The sequence below is a fragment of the Macaca mulatta genome, chromosome 6, assembly GCF_049350105.2.
Source record: "Macaca mulatta isolate MMU2019108-1 chromosome 6, T2T-MMU8v2.0, whole genome shotgun sequence".
NCBI classification, from domain to species: domain Eukaryota; kingdom Metazoa; phylum Chordata; class Mammalia; order Primates; family Cercopithecidae; genus Macaca; species Macaca mulatta.
In genome coordinates this window covers 69,406,671-69,425,435 of record NC_133411.1, presented here as the reverse complement: position 1 = coordinate 69,425,435, position 18,765 = coordinate 69,406,671, and the positions used below count along the sequence as shown (strand labels likewise).

The 18,765-nt window shown below is 38.5% G+C and overlaps 1 protein-coding gene across 1 annotated transcript in view; it reads right to left on the bottom strand.

The window, feature by feature from the left end:
- Positions 1-1,426: 1,426 nt before the first annotated feature.
- Positions 1,427-18,765, bottom strand: part of ZSWIM6 (zinc finger SWIM-type containing 6) — a 215,330-nt gene continuing 197,991 nt past the window's right edge. Inside the window, exons 8-14 of the mRNA XM_028849453.2 lie at positions 17,754-17,900; positions 16,228-16,488; positions 12,014-12,149; positions 8,659-8,816; positions 7,872-8,035; positions 5,697-5,778; positions 1,427-3,893 (exon numbers count right to left, since the gene is read on the bottom strand). Of these exons, the coding sequence (XP_028705286.2) occupies positions 3,031-3,893; positions 5,697-5,778; positions 7,872-8,035; positions 8,659-8,816; positions 12,014-12,149; positions 16,228-16,488; positions 17,754-17,900 (1,811 nt within the window). The 3' untranslated portion in view covers positions 1,427-3,030. The remainder of the gene's footprint in view (positions 3,894-5,696; positions 5,779-7,871; positions 8,036-8,658; positions 8,817-12,013; positions 12,150-16,227; positions 16,489-17,753; positions 17,901-18,765) is intronic.

The window sequence follows — 18,765 nt, the reverse complement described above, 5'->3', positions numbered from 1 at the left end:
ATTAATGGGATTTTAAATGTCACTATGGATTCATTTACTTTAACTTCCACCTATCGACTTAACCTCTTGACATTTAGAATCCACTGTTAAGACTAGATGTCAAATAAAAACTTAGAACATTTCAAAGGACTAAGTATTCTGAAAATGATAGATTTAAAAGAAGTATTTGTCAATCCCACTTCTGGATACACAGCAACAAGAATTGAAAGCAGGGTCTCAAAGAGGTATTTCCACACTCAAGTTCACAGCAGCATTATTCACAAGAGCCAGAAGTGGGAGGAATCCAAATGTCCACTGATGGATGAATAAACTAGATGTGATATAGACACACAATGAACGAGAAACCATGCAGCCATAAAAAAGGACATCCCCTCACATACTACAACATGGATGAGCCTGTGGGACAAAAGTGAAATAAACATTGCAAAAAGACAAATACTATGTGATTCCACTTACATGAGGTGCCTAAAATATCACAGATGGTATCATAACAGTAGAAAGCAGAGTGCTGTGGCTACCAGGGGCTGGAGGGAGGAGAAAAAGGGCAGTCATGTAATGGGTAGGTAGAGTTTAGTTCTGCAAGATGAGGAAATTCTAGAGATCTGTTTTACAACTTTGTAAATATTTTTAACACTGCTGAACTGTACACTTAAAAATGGCTAAGACGGTAACTTATGTGATGTTGTTTTTAAGCATATACACACAAAAACTATTTGCATCATTTTGGGTACAGATCCTTGATGGAAATACTGGACACAAGTGCCTATGGTGTGTATATAACATTTGCCCTTTATATTGTAACTTCCTTTTAAACCACACACACAAGAAAATCTCTCACAAACTCAGCCTTTATTAAATATATCAAGTACTGAGCATCCTAAATTATAGCTTATTAGAGGAATGACCAAGGGTTCAGACAGAAAACAGACTATTCTGCTTCATATTTTATCTTTGTGATTATTTGATTTATGTCTGCCTTCTCCATTAAGCAGACAGTGAGGTCCAGGGTCTGATTTTGCTCACCATTACATTTCCAGGGCCTAGCACAGTGCCTGGAAAATAGCATATAAATGTTTATTGGATGAGTCAGTATAGCATAGACACTTGGAGATGTAGTACTACCCAAATTCAGGTGCAATAAGAGATATACCATAAAGGAGGCAGAATCAACTTTCAAAAAACTAATTTTAATCAAAACAAAAATTGTTGATCATTAACAAGTTTATAAAACAGTGATTTAGTTACATAAATAAATTGATATCAGTGTATCAAATCTTAATTACTTTCAACTTCATGAGCATGTTTACATGGGTGATGAAGTACAACCTTTTTTTTTTTTCTTTTTACCTATTATAATAAATAAAATGGAGCGCATGAAATAGTTCTTCTAAACAAAAATACCTACAAACATACCTCTAAGCATGTTCTCTAATGAAGGGAACAAGAGACACTGGACAACTTTTGCACCAAAACATAAAAATTGCTTTAAAAAGCACAAGGTTACAGAACCATCAGCTAAAGTAAAGACACTATACTGTAACCAAAGTTGGTATTTAATAATATAATGAACAGTTTGGTAGTTAGATCTCCAGTTTGGTTATTTTAAAGCATTAAGACAAGGCAAGATAGAAGGCTGCTTTTGTTTGAGTAATTTCTAGAGAAAATAAAATATATTAAAAAAAAGAAAACTGAAAAGTAGAACAGTCATACCTACACAACTTTCTGTCCTGCACAAAGTCAAAATACCTATGCAGAATAGATATATAATATATATAATGTTATTTGTGCACAAAGGTTAGCTTATTATTAGCTCACTGCAAAGGCGTAATGTATCATTATGTCAATTGTTTTGGAAAACATTTTGCGTTTTGTGTCAAAAGGATATTTCTTTTAAGTTTTCTAAGCTAGGAGGCACGAACCCCAATTCCGGCATATTGTATATTCTTAATGCTAAGGCTTGCTGCTCTGGCTGTGTATTTTGTTGTCCCTCTTTATTCTAGTGCCTGTTACAAGCATGTGTGGTGTAGTGGTTGTTGGTGGTGTGTGTGTGTGTGTCTGTGTGTATACATATATATATGTATACATAAATTGTATAAATATATATACATATATAATTTCTCCCAATAGATCTCAGTCCAACCATGCAATCCAAAAGGTGGCTCTGCATAGATGCCCAGCATGAAGTTCACCACCTGAGCCAACCCTGAAGCAAGGCGTACTTTTAGTCCTTCTGATAGGTTTTCTCTCAGTTTTTTTTTTTTGTTTTTGTTTAAAACCAAGCTACTGCAGCTTCAAGTATTTTGCATTACATAGAATATTTTTTATAAATTAGTTAATGTTATATTTTCAATATTCAGACATATACTATAATATATATACAGTACAATAAATGCTCTCATTCTTTTTTTAATTTTTTTGGATAAATCCCTGAGAATGTATGTTGACAGTCGCTAAGTTTCCACATGCACAAGCATCGTGTGCCATGCTTCTGGACGAACAGCACTGCAAAGCCACATGGGTCAGCCTTTTTACTATTAGTATTTCATTTTGTTGGTTTGTTTAAATATGCTGAAAATGTAAAGATGAGTTACAAAGGAGTAAAGCTGAATCCATTCGAGGTACTTATCACAGGATGGAGGTGTTTTGTTTGGTTTTTAAAGCCATTTCAATTATTTTTTTTGAGGCTGTGAACGTATACAGAAAACAGGAGAGCTATGTGGACTTTTGCCACTTGACAACATATACTCAGTGTAAACCAAACCTTTTTAACCTCTCTCTCATACAAAACCAGAAAAAAAAAAAAAGAATTAAAAAAAATAATAAAATAAAGGAAGGAAAGAAATAGGGAAAAAATAAAAAACACACAAACTTTCACAACATGACAATTTAGTCTGCAAACGCAATATAACTATACACATATAATACCGGTGTGGCTCTGTTCTTTAAGTTAAAAAGGGTACAAAGGCAGGCTCAAGTAAAAACAAACCATCCCTCCCATCCCCACCCCCCACCCCATTCATACAAGATCTATCAACCAAACCTCTCCCGAACCAACATCATCAGTTTCTTTTTGCCTTTGTAGATTTGTTTCAGGTTGTCAATAAACTGTGTAAACTGAATGTGTCCATCATGCGCCATTAAGAAGGTCTCTCGGGCTTTGCTGAGGAACTCTATAAACTCACTATAGTGCCGAGGACTGATGTGTGTGAGCCGTGAGTGCGTTGTGTTGATGTAGGCCCCAATCGTGGCATCCAAGAGTTGCCTCAAGGGGGCTTTGTCCAGTGACATCAGCTTACCAGAGTTCCTCCTCCCATGTAGTCCCACCATGCCAGGAGTGGTCAGAGTGCATCTGCGCAAAATGTCTGACAGTACCGTTGCACACTTGACACTCTTGACCACCAGAGGTATTATAGCTGCAAGCTCGTTTTTACCAAGGGAGTGGCTAAGCGCACAGGCCCACAAAACGTCATTAATGGCAGGGTGTGTGTCCTGATTGTAGCTCAGGTTGAGATGGGTCATGGCCAGGGTGGCCAGCTTGTAGGCCCTCATGGGGTACCCGCGGTGCTCCATGTACCGTGCTATTGTAAAGAGCTGTGTATAGCTCATGCCGGTCGTAGCAGCGTCGAGAACAATTTGGTATGCCGTCTCGAAAGCTATGTGATCCTTTTCACAAAGGGTTAGCGCAGAGAGGGCACAGTTCTGTGGATCCTTCATGGCACACTGCAGTGCAAGTGTCCGGGCGCTGCTGGCCAGCTTTTCCTGCTGGTGGCAGTCCAGGTGGAGGCGGACGATGGTGCTGTTGGACATCACGGTAGTTGCAACTATACTTGTGGCCTCGGTGGGAGTAAAGAGTGTAAACCAGGTCTGCATGATGCTGTCCAGGGCATAAACCCCTGCAAGGAACACAAACAGGCTCTATTACTGACAAGGAGGCTGGCCAGAGGTCCTGCCTTATTTTGACTTTTATAACCAGTGTTTACATTGTTAGCCATCACAGGACATGAGCTAGACTAGAAAACCCTGTAAGGTAATATGCCTGGGAAAAACCTTTAAAAATAAGGTCATTATGAATTGTTATTCATTGAAATGCTGAAAGGAACATGAACTTGCTATAATAAAGAACCAATCCTCTTGGTAGCTGGTATTTGTACTGTGCTGCTTGCCATTTCAGACAATGGCTTTTTGCTAATGAGTTCTAGTTCACTGGGGCTTCCTGTCAGAATCTGAGGCTCAAAAATTGCAACCCTCACCAAAACAGGGACTTTACATGGCTTGTGTGCTTGTGTGTAAGGTAAAAGTACACATAATACAAAATTTTAAAACACACAAAGAAGCTGGAAAATGTGGCCCATAATCAAGAGAACAAAGTCAATAGAAGCAGACCTACAGATGAATTAAACGTTGTAAATGGCTGATCATGTCTTTAATCACTTTACATTCACAGACCCAATATGCCTCACTTGTAGGAAAATCCTAAAAGTGAATGACTTGAAGAGAAGGTACTATGTCTCAGAGAGAAATCAGGTTTATATCTCGGGGCAGGGGTAGAGAAGTTATGTGGCAGTTCTTAAATTAGTATTATCTTTGTATTGCTTCACTAAAGCATGACTTTAATAATGTAAAGATAATCTTTGTATTGAGACCAATGTCCCTTTTCCAAAATACAAAACCATTATACATTAGTGAAAGAAAAATAATAATTTTATAGTATATGCTGTGTCATATCTAAACACTTGGATGGTAGTATTTTCTCAGCATGAAGTGTATATCCCTTTCTGATGCAAATAAGAAAAAAGAACGTTTAACCAATATTTATTTTAAATAGCAACCGCCGGGTGCGGTGGCTCACGCCTGTAATCCCAGCACTTTGGGAGGCTGAGGTGGGCGGATCACGAGGTCAGGAGATCAAGACCATCTTGGCTAACATGGTGAAACTCCATCTCTACTAAAAATACAAAAAATTATCCGGGCGTGGTGGCGGGCGTCTGTAGTCCCAGCTACTCGGGAGGCTGAGGCAGGAGAATGTCATGAACCCAGGAGATGGAGCTTGCAGTGAGCCGAAATTGTGCCACTGCACTTCAGCCTGGGCAACAGAGCGAGATTCTGTCTCAAAAATAAATAAATAAGTAAATAAATAAATAAATAGCAACCATTTGTTTCTGTTGGCATTCTTGCTGGGAATGTACAGTTTTCTTCTGAACTGATCTACTGCTGTAGCGGGAAAATAGTTAGCTGAAGGGCCTCACAAAATGGCAGCTTATGGACAGCCAGGGAATCTTCTTATGGCTAGCTACAATTGCTCACACATCTGGAAGATCACCTAAACCACACCCAGTGGTCACCATTTCTCTGCTGGATACCATGAGGTATGCCTTCAGATGATAAAGAAGAAAAACAGTACAACTAGGTAACTTTATATATATTAACTGAATAAAAACAGTTTACTCACTGACTTATACCATTTTAAATAAGAGGCTGGAGCTTCACAAATGTGATCAGTTCAAAGTTGAATAATACAAGTATATATAACTGAAGGTTAGGGGTAGGGGGTCGGGGAAAAGGGAGCCCTTGTAGACGGCTAGAGGAGCCTTGGAGAAGTCAAAGTAAAAGAGTGAATATGTTCACGTGTCTGTAACTGACAAGTTAAATCCTACCATGAGGCACCTGGGAAAGCTTCTGTTCCAGAGTTTACCTACCGACTTCAGTAGCACATGTTACCAGCCACCTCACCATCTCCCGCCGTCGCCAATTTAAGGTTGACAGTGTCATTCGCATAACCTATAAAAGCAGGATAACAAAATGTTTTGGAAAATTATCCTCAGTCAATGAAAAAAAAGGGTATAAACTATAAGGCATATAAGGCATACCTACTGTCTACCACCAGGAAGATGAAAGTATAATTTAGAGCAAAGCTCTACATATGAATTTGGATTTGTCCATGGCTACCCCAAGTGGCCTTGCCACAGCCACATTCTCCTCCTGGCAAGAGGCCCACATTCTCCTCCTGGTGGGCCCACTGACCAGATTTGGTATCTGAACCATTTACTCTATCCCTCATCTGCAAAATCAGAGGGCTGGACTGGAGCATTAAACATAGCCCATGCCCTTTTTCCCTCCCCATATTTAACATTCCATAGTTCAATTTCTGAGGCTCCTGTGAATCCATTCTAACCAGGAACTCTCAGTGGTGAAAGATGTATTTTAGAATAATCATTTTAGTTATTCCTTTAATCTCTGGTTGCTCCTTTCTGGTGACCATGAAGGTAACTCCAGGTTTATGGGGGGAAAAAATCATCCTTGATATCATTAGTGATCTGATTTTGTTTTTCACTTTCTAATAAGAAGTCCTTAAATACACATATCCACCTCTTTGTACTTCCTCCATTCTTTAAGATTCAAAATATCCAGGGATGGCCGGGTGCGGTGGCTCACGCCTATAATCCCAGCAATTTGGGAGGCCACGGTGGGCAGATCACAAGGTCAGGAGTTCGAGACCAGCCTGGCCAATATGATGAAACCACGTCTCTACTAAAAATGCAAAAATTAGCCAGGTGTGGTGGTGCGTGCCTGTAGTCCCAGCTACTCAGGAGGCTGAGGTAGAAGAATTGCTTGAACCCAGGAGGCAGAGGTTGCAGTGAGCTGAGATTGCACCCCTACACTCCAGCCTGGTGACAGAGTGAGACTCCATCAAAAAAAACACACAAAAAAACAAAAACCACACATGCACACAAATATCCAGGGACATAATATCCCCAAAGGCCCTCTTGGATTCCTTCCTAGGTTCCAGAAATACTCACAAAGCGCCTGTGAGATTCCTTCTTAGGTTCTAGAAAGCATGAGGCAAGGAATAAGCTCTCATGAACATCCTATTTACCAAGAATTCCAAATAACGAGAAAGCTCATGCTAATGGTTCTTTCTGCATCACATCTTTAAGATGAGGCAAATGGTGACAAAAATTAGCCAAATAACAAGAATTAAAAAAACAAAACAAAACTGCTGAACCATCATTGTATAGCTTAAAAGCAATCTTCTATACCTTTTGCTTGTACAGTACTCTGTTACAGTGGTAGGTACATTTTCCTGTGATCTTATTATTTAGACATTATTAGTAAGGGAGAATCCACAACTAAAAAACCAGATTAATTATCCAATCAGGGGATTATACTCCCCATACTTTAGGTAACTGAGGTATAACAATTTTGTTCACTGCTTTTTAATGGGAAGAAAGCAAATGTTAATAGAGATTCCATGAGAAAAATAGAAACAAATTTTTAGTTCCTGGTTTATACAGTGATCTGTTCAGAAACTATAAGGAAGCAAACATCTATCTGCTTGACCAACTCAAAACGTTCTTGGTACTCTGTTCTGCTGAAATCTAAACTGGACTCTGGCCCGATCACTCCTCCTTTACCTATTTTTCTCAGAGTTATTAAAAGGAGCTAGAACTGCCCACCTATTATGAAAATGCAAACATCAATAAAAATTTTTACTTCCTCTAAAAATTTATCCCTAACAACTGAATCTTCATTATACATGCTAGCTTTACTTAAGTCTCTTGTTAGCAATAATTCTTCTCCTTTCATTCAAAGGAGAAACAGTATCGTTAAGGCTGCAATTCAGAAAATGATTCTCTTAATTGAAAGACACAAATTAGGCTTCTAAATGTACAGTCCCTGCACCTTACATAGCAGTCTGGTTCAGCTGGGAGTGACCACGTCTCTGAAATACAGTTCTCTCCTGAAGTCTAACAGATTTGTACTCCAAAGAGTCATTTACCTGCACTCAAAAATCCAATCAAACAAAAACAACCCTAAGAGGTGCCTTTATTTAGCAGTCTTTGATGTCCCGGGAAAGACTACCAGTCATGTACCTGCAGGCCCAGCTCCAGAGACACTTTCAAAAGAGTGATGTCTGGCAAACTGTCCATGAGAGTTGCTATTTTAAATGCATCTTGGGCAAGCTTGAAGATGTGTGATGAGGAGTGAATGTTTTTCTGGATGGATTCTAATACTGTTTCCAGCCTCCGAACATCGCCTGCAATGAACAAGGGAAAACCAAACCAAACCAAATCAAAGCAAAGCAAGACAAACAAACAAACAAACAAAAACCATACAACCATACACACACACAAAGAGGAAAAAAAGAAACAAAACAAAACATAAAGCACAAGTTATTTACCTAACATGTTCCCAGATGGCACACAACTAGGGCTCCCATAATTACTGCAATGTCTGTGAATCTCGGCTCCACAGAAAAAGATACACCGAGACACGCCCTCAATGACTCAAAGCACAGATGAACCAGAACCAACGTGAGACAGCAAACAGCTCTCCTAGTTCCTTCTTATGTATTTTTGGTGAATATTTCAGGAAGAAAAAAATGTAACCCAACTTTTTAAATCTGCTTCTGAATTTCAACCATTTATATTTTCTTGGCATGGTAACTAACCTGAGCTCTGCTGGCAGCAAGTTAATGATGCAGGTAAATGAGGAAAATGCCACCTGTTTTGCCTTAAAAGCTAACATCTAAAGAAAAAGATCCCTTCAACCTATCTGACATTAACACCACTACTGACAATTTCATAGAAAACAAGACTTAAAAAAAAATAAACAGGCAAACGAATGAAACAATTATGAGGCCTCAGGACAGTACAGTACCTTTGGCTGCAGTTAGCATGGTGGATGCCAGCTCACACTGCTGGGACTCAATGTGGCTTAGAGTGAACCAGCGAGGGTAGCGGTTGGGAACAACTGATGCAATGTGGTGTGGGCGGGTGAGGTCTCCTGATGGAGCAGTAGATTCCAATACTAGTAACCTATAATGAGAAGACAAGGAAGGTGGCCCCTAGTTATTTCTTGTCCATTTCCTTGGCCAGAAAGACTGGTCAGCAGAAGCCAGAGGAGTGGGTAGATGGTCAGGCCTCTGGTTCAGGAAGGGCTGGTACAGCTATACTCTGCTGTGTGGATGCAAAATATCTAGATTTTTTGGACTATTAATTGTTTGCTATTAATAACTGTTCATCACCCAAACCTTATTAATTGTTCATCACCCAAACCTAAGAGATTTTCTTTCTTCATCACCACTCAGAAAATTACAATATTCAAAGAAATTAAGATATGCAAACACTGAAGAACTTTTAAACACAGGTCTTGATGTTTACCTACAAATTTTGAATTGTATGACTCAAAAAATAAATCAATAGAAACTGTTAGTGAAATGGATATTTAAGACTGAGATCACAGTCAGGGAGCAGTGAATACTTAAGATGAATAAGCTTAACCTATTTAAAAATAAAACAAGAAGGGAAGTAAAACGAAAATTACCTCCTTTCCATCCATTCATACTTTCTGCACAATTAGTTTCTTATGACTCCAGATATTTGATATTAGACTATGTTCTACCAACCATATTAGAGAAGATAAATGCCACCTAAGTGTCTGTCCCTTGACAGTTTTGCATAAATTCAGAGTGATTTCTGATTTTTTGTTAAGAATATACTGTCATGACAAAACCCTGTTTCTATAAAAAATAAATTAGTTGGGTATGGTGGCATGCGCCTGTAATCCCAGCTACTTGGGAGGCTGAGATGGGAGGATCAACAGCCTGGGAGCCACGATTACACCACTGCACTCTCGCCTGGGAAACAGAACAAAACCCTGTCTCAAAACAAATAAAAAAAATATGCTGATGAAAAAATTTCTAACAACAAAGCACATATTTAGTAATCTCTTCTAAAAGTCCCAAAAAGATTAGTAGAGTACCTAAAACTGAAATAATTTATTTACAACCATCAAAATGCTGGCCTTCATTCAAGTACACCAGTGTTAAGAACTATGAAATAAGATAAGAGCTGGAGACCAAGGAGAGTCAGCTGGGTCTGGGAGTGATGCTGGCCTCAGGGCCCCACCCAAGAGCAATTATTGTCTGGTAAGCCAAATGGCTCATTCTCTTCTCCTTTTATCTAGGAACAAAAAGATGTTAGTGGTAGAGAAGGTGGCAAGGTAGGCAGTTAAGTAGTAAGAATATTGGCAGGGTTGCTGTTTAGCTTTTGTATAAAACTCAGGAATATCCTCGTATTCACAGGCAGGTCTTGCCAGACTTACTGTAGGAGAAACTAATCAACATCCCTGGGAAGATGAGAAAATGAGAGCCGAAGATGACCTTCCTCGGCCTTCCCCTTCCAGAAGGACTAAGAAGCAAGCGAGCTACATCTCTCTTTTCCTTCCTGTTCCCCGGACCGCCTTGCAATACCTGGTGGGGTACACTACCTGCCTTCCATGGCAGACCTCTGGCAGGATAGTAGTGGCAGATAGAAGAGAGAAACTGGAAAAAAATTCCCCTGTACCCTGCTAGTATTCCCCATGAAGAAACTGCCTTGGCAGCAACCAAGGACAAATATAAATGAGTTTGTGAGTGTTAGAAAAGCAAGCCTTTCTGCCTGGCACATACCATTACATAAGCCAGAACCACACAGAAACTTCATGCTATTTTACCCTTAAACTTTGCCAGGGGTAGTAGCAACAGCATCTGGTGGCATCATAACATTAACATCTTCCCTTTAAAACAAGATTAGAATTCCTAAGATTTGAGTAAGTATAGAGCTGAGCATATGTCTTCATAAGACAGCTTCCATTTCAGCTTCCAAAATGAAAATAGGAACTCACTTATTATAAAATCATGCTCTAAAACATAAACCAAGTGGTATAATGTAATTTGGTGGGGGACTTTTGCTGATGTTTGTTATTGACTTATTTTTTGGTATTTTAAAAATAGAAAAAAGAATACTTAGGCAGATTCTCTAGTAAGTTAGTAAGATTCCATATTGCCAAGGAAAGCATGTCAAATTACAGGATGTCAGCCTTAAAACACACTGACACATAGGAATACACAGAGACACATACACACATCCTTATCACTGCATAAAAAAAGAGGCGTCCTGATAGACGTAAGCTACACTCAATACTTTCAGAACAGAGTGACTTTGGGGACACTGGTAATTTATAGGTAAGGGTTTGTTTTAGAATCTACTTCACTGATTACAGACATAGAATCTTTGATGAAAAGCTTCTTGAGATCAAACTATTAATCAGCACACACAAGCTTTTAGGTCTATAACATGGCTTGTCCTTAGGTGATTATAAGGATGTCTAATCTGTACTTTCCATTAGAAGCATAGGAGTGTTTTATTAATTTTTTTAAAGGAAAAAGAAAATGTTGATGTTTTAAGAAAGATGGATGTTCCTTTTAGGTCCTTAAAATTTAAAGGTCATATGTAAGATTAAAATATAATCTTGAACTCATTAAAATATTCACCTTGAACAAATCTGTGATAAAAATAATTATTAGGTGAAAAACTTTTAAAAGAATGTAGAAATAAAAAGGTGGGTGGTAGAGAACAACATATTCCAATTGTTATTGCTGAAAAGGAGGGACCAATGAGGAGATGGAAGCAGTCAGAAGAGAGGCAGGCAGAGCCTCGAGGACCCCAAATAGTGACTCCTTCACTGCTAAATGCACGTCCCACCTTCTCTCAGCCCCCGTGATTACAGATGTGCCTTGGTAATACAGGGAGTTGCTTTCCTGCACTACTGATGGAATGTGGAATTACAGCAGGTGTGAAGATCTCCTTCAATTATATTCAATCAAGTATATTTATTATTTATGACTGTTTCAAAAATCAGTTTTTTTCAAAACAATTAATTATTTATGAAGGTTTCAACTGTTGCTGTTTTGTGATTAAACTTGGCCTGAATTGTGCTTCAAGAAAAAGTAGGAAAAAGCCACGGTGTCCTTGAGTCTGATAGCAGCAAGGATAATTCTTCCCTTACTTTATACAGAAGCAAAACAAGCCAACAAGCAAATCACCTCAACAACAATCCAGAAAGCATAAATAAATAGTTTCTTTAGCTTTTCTGCTGTCTACAAGAAACATGAAGGAGTAAGTCAGTTAACAGCCATGCTTCCCAGTGGGAATGTGGCCTGCCTCTGCCCAGCTGGGCTGTGAATACGTACCGCATTGCTCTCAGTGCAATTTTGTATGCCAGTTCAGCATCGTGAGGTAGGAGAGAGGTGAAGAGATACTTGGCAAATGTGTGCATTGGAACGCTCTCCCGATGGATTATTTCGCCTAAACCACTATATGGTCCGGCTGTGGGAAGAGAGCATACACATTTTACATTCCTAAAAAATGAACTAACACTTCTTGTAAAGCGTATTTTTAAAATGTCACATAAAGTTACAACATATACAAACTAATCTAGTTAAGAATTTCATGTAAATGGCATAGAAAGGAATACAATTCTTAATCAAAAAAGATTCTTCAGGGTATAGTATCCCTTACAGATTTCACCTCATAAACAAACCCCTAACTGTCCCACAGCTAAATGAAAAACCCAGAACTCAAGGGGCACAGAGCATTCACAATACAAGTGCCTCAGAGAAAGGAACCCTCTATAGCATAAAACCTCGCTGCATTTGAGCAACATCCTCTCTCAATGTGTGGCATCGGAGCATCTTGATTTGCAAATGCACAGATGACGCCACAGCCTAACTACGGAACCTACCCCTGGACCCAAGAAGGGTTATGGGCACAAATATGCCACGTTTCCAGAAAATGGTGCTCTGTTCAGGGGTGAGAGGTGTGGGAAGATTCTGAACCACAACTCTCTAACTATACACATTGTTGCCTCTAATGAGTAGTAACAGATATTAATTCCTAGAAAGTGATTGTTAATAAAAAGAATAGTTACCCATTTGATAAATGCTCTAGGCACAAGAAAAAAAATAAAGTAACTGGAAATCTACTATTCTTTAGGCTCCCGAAAGCCAATTTTAAAAGCAAAATTACACTTCAGCTGTCAAAGTTCATTTCTTAGTAAATTCTGACAGGCATGGTGGCAGAGCTGACTTCCCCTGTGTGCTCCTTGAATGCTGCTTTGAGAAGGGCAACACAGACTTTTAAAATAAATTCTGAAAGGAAACCACAGTGGTTAGTTCAACCACTTTGCACTAAGGTACTCTGAGGTTTAGTTACTGTAAAGTGTTTAATAAATTAGTTTCCATGTCACCTTCGGGTAACATCTGTTTCATGATTTCTAGAATTATGAACCATGACACCACTGCTCAGAGGACATGCTGTATTTGTTTTCCATGAGAAAAATCAGTGTGGTGAAGAGTTTAGAATGCAAGAAATGCACTTCAGAAGAAAAAAATGGTAAAAGCAGTTCCTGAACTGGTGTTTGGTTATGAGCACATTATATTCCAGATCATTTTAATGGAGGTTATTTTTTAATTCAGTTCAGTTTTTTGTATTTTTGAATTATTAAGTACTTTAAAAATCATACAAATTTTTTCACCTAAACTAACATCTAATCTAAATCTCTAATTTTTCCAAATCCATTAATCTTTAATTTTAAATGTTTTAGTGATTTGATATTCTTCAAAAGTTCATATAGCATTATGATTGCACCTTTTGTTCATACAGCAAGGCTACATTATTTAAGTTATTAACTGTTACAGACTAAATATATATGTCTTCCCAAAATTCACATGTGGAAGCCCCCAGCCCCAGTGTAATTGCATCTGGAGTTGGGGCCTGCATTAAAGTAAAATGAGGTCATAAGGGTGGGACCCTGATCCAACAGGATTAGTGTCCTTGTAAGAAGAGACACTGGAGAGCTTGATCTCTCCGTGACATGAAGACACAGAGAAAAGATAGCTGGTCTTCAAGCTAGGAAGAGTGTCCTCATCGGAAGCCAAAGATGAGGCTGGCAGCATGATCTTAAACTTCCCAGCCTTCAGAACTGTGAGAAATACACTTCTGTTATTTAAGCCACACAATCTGTGGTATTTTATTATGGCAGCCCAATCTAAGACACTAACTCTATTTTACTTAAGGACTAATTATAGCAAATCTATAGATTAGCCATAGTCTTCATTTCTCCTCCATTTTCTTTCACTGTTTCCCTTTAAACCACCAAGTTACCTTTTTGTACTATTCAGGAGATTCAGGATACATAATTAATTTTTTGCTATGATACCACCCAACAAGTAAAACATTTAGTCAGGTATCCAATAATTATTTGTGTATTAATAATTAGTGTAATTCCTGGACTCTAGTGTACTACTGAATAATGACAACTTGACATTTGGCACCAAGTTTCCCCAGAGGTGCTTGTTCAATATGCTAATTTATCTATCCAATATTGTGGCCAGGAGAGATGAATACTAGTAACAATACTGGGTTACTGCTTCCTCTTTCCAGATATCTGGGCCTGCTAACTAATTTGCCTCTGACATTTGCAAAGAGTATAACTGCATGAAGAACTTGGTGCCCTCGTGTAGTCAATTCAGTCATGGAGTTCTCAATCTTCTAGCATTTACAGTAATGGCCCTGTGGCTTCCCCGCCTTGGACTGCCTCCTGTCCTGCACCTATTCACTCTTTGTGGGCCTTGCAGGGCCAGGAAAGGAGAAGAGGCAGAGACGAGTCAACAGTGCTCCTTCTCAGGCACAGTACTCATAAAAATGTTTGACAGGCGGGATGGACTAATCAAGACTAGGGCAAAGTTCAAAAATATTCATGAAAAATGAACATAGAGACACATTTAGGAAGGTAAATATAAACACCATACACTATCAACTTTGAAAATCACAGATCTTCCTTCTAAACTTCAGTAAAAGGGAAATCAAAAGTTAGTCAGTATAGCCAGTGACAGGCAGCATTTAAAAAATGTTTGTGACTAATGACATTGCTTATAGCAAAAGGAATTATATGGGAGAAAACTGAAAGAAAACAGTAAATTGAAGAATCAGGATCACTCTTTTTTTTTTTTTTTTTTTTGAGACGGAGTCTTGCTCTGTCGCCCGGGCTGGAGTGCAGTGGCTTGATCTCAGCTCACTGCAAGCTCCGCCTCCCAGGTTTACGCCATTCTCCTGCCTCAGCCTCCCGTGTAGCTGGGACTACAGGCGACAGCCACCTCGCCCAGCTAGTCTTTTTTGTATTTTTTAGTAGAGACGGGGTTTCACCGTGTTAGCCAGGATGGTCTCGATCTCCTGACCTTGTGATCCGCCCATCTTGGCCTCCCAAAGTGCTGGGATTACAGGCTTGAGCCACCGCGCCTGGCCCAGGATCACTCTTGAAATTTGTCAGGATGGACTTTTTATCCTTACAGGGAAAAAAAAAGGTTCACGAGAGTGCTTCAAAAAATTGCTATTAGGAATTTTTACCAAAATTAAGCACGCTATTAAGAAGGTTTACCTGAAGAGCATTTTCCCTTTAAAATGTATTTCTAAAACATATAAAAGTATAATATGTTTGAAGAAAATGTTTTCTTTTAAGTAGATCTTTTGCTTTGGACAAATAAAAGGGGTGCTGAAAATCTAAATCCTTCCCTGTATGTAGTAGTTCTGAACAGAAGATGAATATAACATACTTTATGAGCCTATCAATCACAGAGAATCCCATTACACACTAATAACACACATGTACTTGAGAGACAGAAGCAATAGACACTACCTAAATTTGCACAAAAGATTACACTACCACACTAATTACACTTATCTTTTTAGAGGGAAAAAAAATCTGAAAAATAGTGTCAGCCAAAATTTGTTAGGCCCTTTAAAACTTAACCTTATGAGAAGAAGGAAATTAGACCATGCCTCAGAGATTCTATGAAACTTTTTCCTTGATGAATCTGTGCCTAATGAATCCTCTGGATTAACTAGTCGGTGCGGTAGAAATTCACTCCCGCAGCCTTCAGTCCTTTGTTAGCATGTGCATATGACATATTCAAAACCCAGGTGTCATGTAACTGCCAATAATTTGGAGGAAGGACAGCCAATTACTGTTTTATTATTTAATTGATCAAGGAAACAGGAACATGGCTGCCAATAATAACGCCCTAAATATCAAAATTGAATTTATCTCAGGAACAACACAGTCTAAATGAAATTGGTCCTTTTCCAGGTTTGAGGAATTAAATGTGGCTATTTTGTAATAGGCTATCATATATAATCACCTAAATCAAATGATACAAATCTAAACATCCACGCTTTTTTATTCAGTGACACTATTTTTTAGACAGCGAACATGTCTTCGACACCCCATGACTATAGCAATCAGGATAACAACCATATTAAATGCATTCAGATAGTACTCTTAACATAAGAAAGATTAGCCCCTAAGTCAACTTGGCTAAATAAGTGGAAAACTTCTGTATCAGACTACCTTCTAATAGGAAGACTGCTTGCTTGCGAAAAATTTTCACCAGTGTGTCATCCAATTCAATTTCCTGAAGCTTAGAAATGAGCTGCTCCTCATTCCGGCAAACTTTCTCTTGTGTGTACAGCCCATCAGGCATGATACGCTGCTGTCCCAGCCCTATCAGGGCTACTTCCACAGCCAGTGTTAAATAGGATTCCCCTTCTTCTAAGAATTTGTGTGCAGGTAGATGCTGGTATTCCAGAGATTTGCACTGTCCCATATTCTCTGCAAAATGCCACAAAAGAAATCAGAGTTCAGAAACTACTTTTGCAGATGATACAATAAGTACAAATATTTATACTTCCCAGTACTAGCAAATGAATTATGACTAATGCTGAGAAAGCCAGAAAGCATGTTTTTTAGGCTAAAGTGCAGTCTTCCAGTATCTTTTTAAAAATGACCATGAATGATTAAATGTTTATATTTTGGGTGATATAACATTACAAATACTTTTCTGCCTTGAAAACAAATCACCAAAGAAAACTATAAATCTAAGAAAATATGAACTAAGAATACTTGAGAAAAACAAAATTTAATTACACAATAGTAAAATTACACAATGACTTGCACTCACCACTTTTTAAATCCTGGCATTCAAAAAGTGTCCATAATAAAGACAGTGGGGAACACAACATATGTAACCCAATTTCAAGGTCCTTTTTATTATCCAAGAGTCATCAGTTATCACACAAAAAAATGATTCTTTGAACATTCTCTTGTCTCCATTAAAGTGCTTCTATTATAAATTATAACAAACTTCAACCATCAGACTCTTAAGGAAAGCGAATTCAGACTCATGCCTTTCACCCTCCTGACAGTGTTTGGGTTACCCACAGTCCATGAAGGCAACTATCACAGGGGAAATTATGAAGGGGCAAGACCTGAGCTCACCTAGCCATGGAAGCAACAAACAGACATCCTTACTCCCTGCCTTACCTCCACCCACTGCCCTCGGGCAGTCTTTTGAGGCAAGAGTATTAAGTTTCAATGGGCCAAAGTGAAATCTCAAAACACAGCTTTCAAGGAATGTGTGATATAAAACAGTTTTAAACGACATTTAATACTCCCCCTTAAAGTAGACTACAATATTTAAGTGACAAGTCACTTTCAAAGCAAAGACAAATTGGAAAAGCACCTAAACTAGATGTTCTAGTTCTAAATGCTAAGATGTACATCTTTATTTTATACCTTTATGCTAGGAAGCAGTCATAAATGTGGATACATTCTTAGATGCAGAATCACTGGTGAGAAGAGAATAAATATTTTTCAGATCCTCGACACATGCTGCCAACTATCAACTCTAAGGATTTTTTCCCAGTTTTGCAGCAGCCTGCGAAAGCATGAGAGTACCCATTTTCTTGCTCTCTTGCTAACCAAAGGCACTGTTCACTATATGATTCCATAAAACATAACGTAAAGAAAAACAATGACTACTGCCATTCAGGGTTTAGAAAAAGAAAAGCACATGAGACAAATGTCAATGGCTTTACCTGTAAAATCTGAGAACCCAGAGAGGTTCTCATCATCAATGCGGCAGGCTTCCATAAGGCTACTGAAGAGAGTGCCCACAGGGTCCAGGGGATGTCCAACCCAGCCCTCCAGATTGGTTATCGAGGTTATGCTTTTATGGGGTAGCTCTGTGTAAGAAAAGGGAATTGAGAGATGGGGGAGTAGAAGGGAGATGAAGGGAAAGAAGTGGGGAGAACAGAGGCTTTACCATTTCAAAGCAGCATCCTGATAAATCAGTTCTGAATTCTGTTGGAAATTCCCCTTTAATTAAGACACCAATCAAAGGGTACCATAATCCCCAACTTGTCAACTATTTTGAGTTCTAAACGTTCATCTGTAAGTCAATATAAATGGTACTGAATTCCCAGGACAGCTCCCAAACATCTATTTAATTCATGTGTCTAGGTTACCAAGTTAACATTATTACTTACACTATTAAATTATGTTGTATAGGGAAAAATGAATTCCAAATTTTCTTGTGAGAAGTTAGGAACAACTCCCCCACTTCCCTAGGAGGGGGCATTAGAGAGGACTAAGAAGTCCCACGGGAATGATCAATGGGTAATTCTACCACGACACGCAGAAGACACCTCTCTAAATCAGTGTTAACTGGGTCATGTAAATTGAGGACTTGAAGGCAGCTGTAGCTTGGGTTAGACTTGTATTCCCACATGAATATCCTTAAATTACCCCCTATCACCCTCTGAAAGTCTTCCCTAGTGTGAATCTGTAAGCCATTTAAGAGACAACCTTTGCCATAAAGGGGAATGATAACAGACGATTATATATAATTTGAATGAAATAAATCCTTTTCATTTTCTTCACAGAATATTAACACTTTCAAGTTAAACTGTAGAATGCTGAGGAAGAAAAAGCTATGTTTAAGATATATTCCATTGTTGTAAATAATGCAATATTTTACATCTAAGTGTTACTTAGATACTAAAGTAATAAATAATAGTAGCTCATTCTTTTCTCATTTTTGAGATGGAG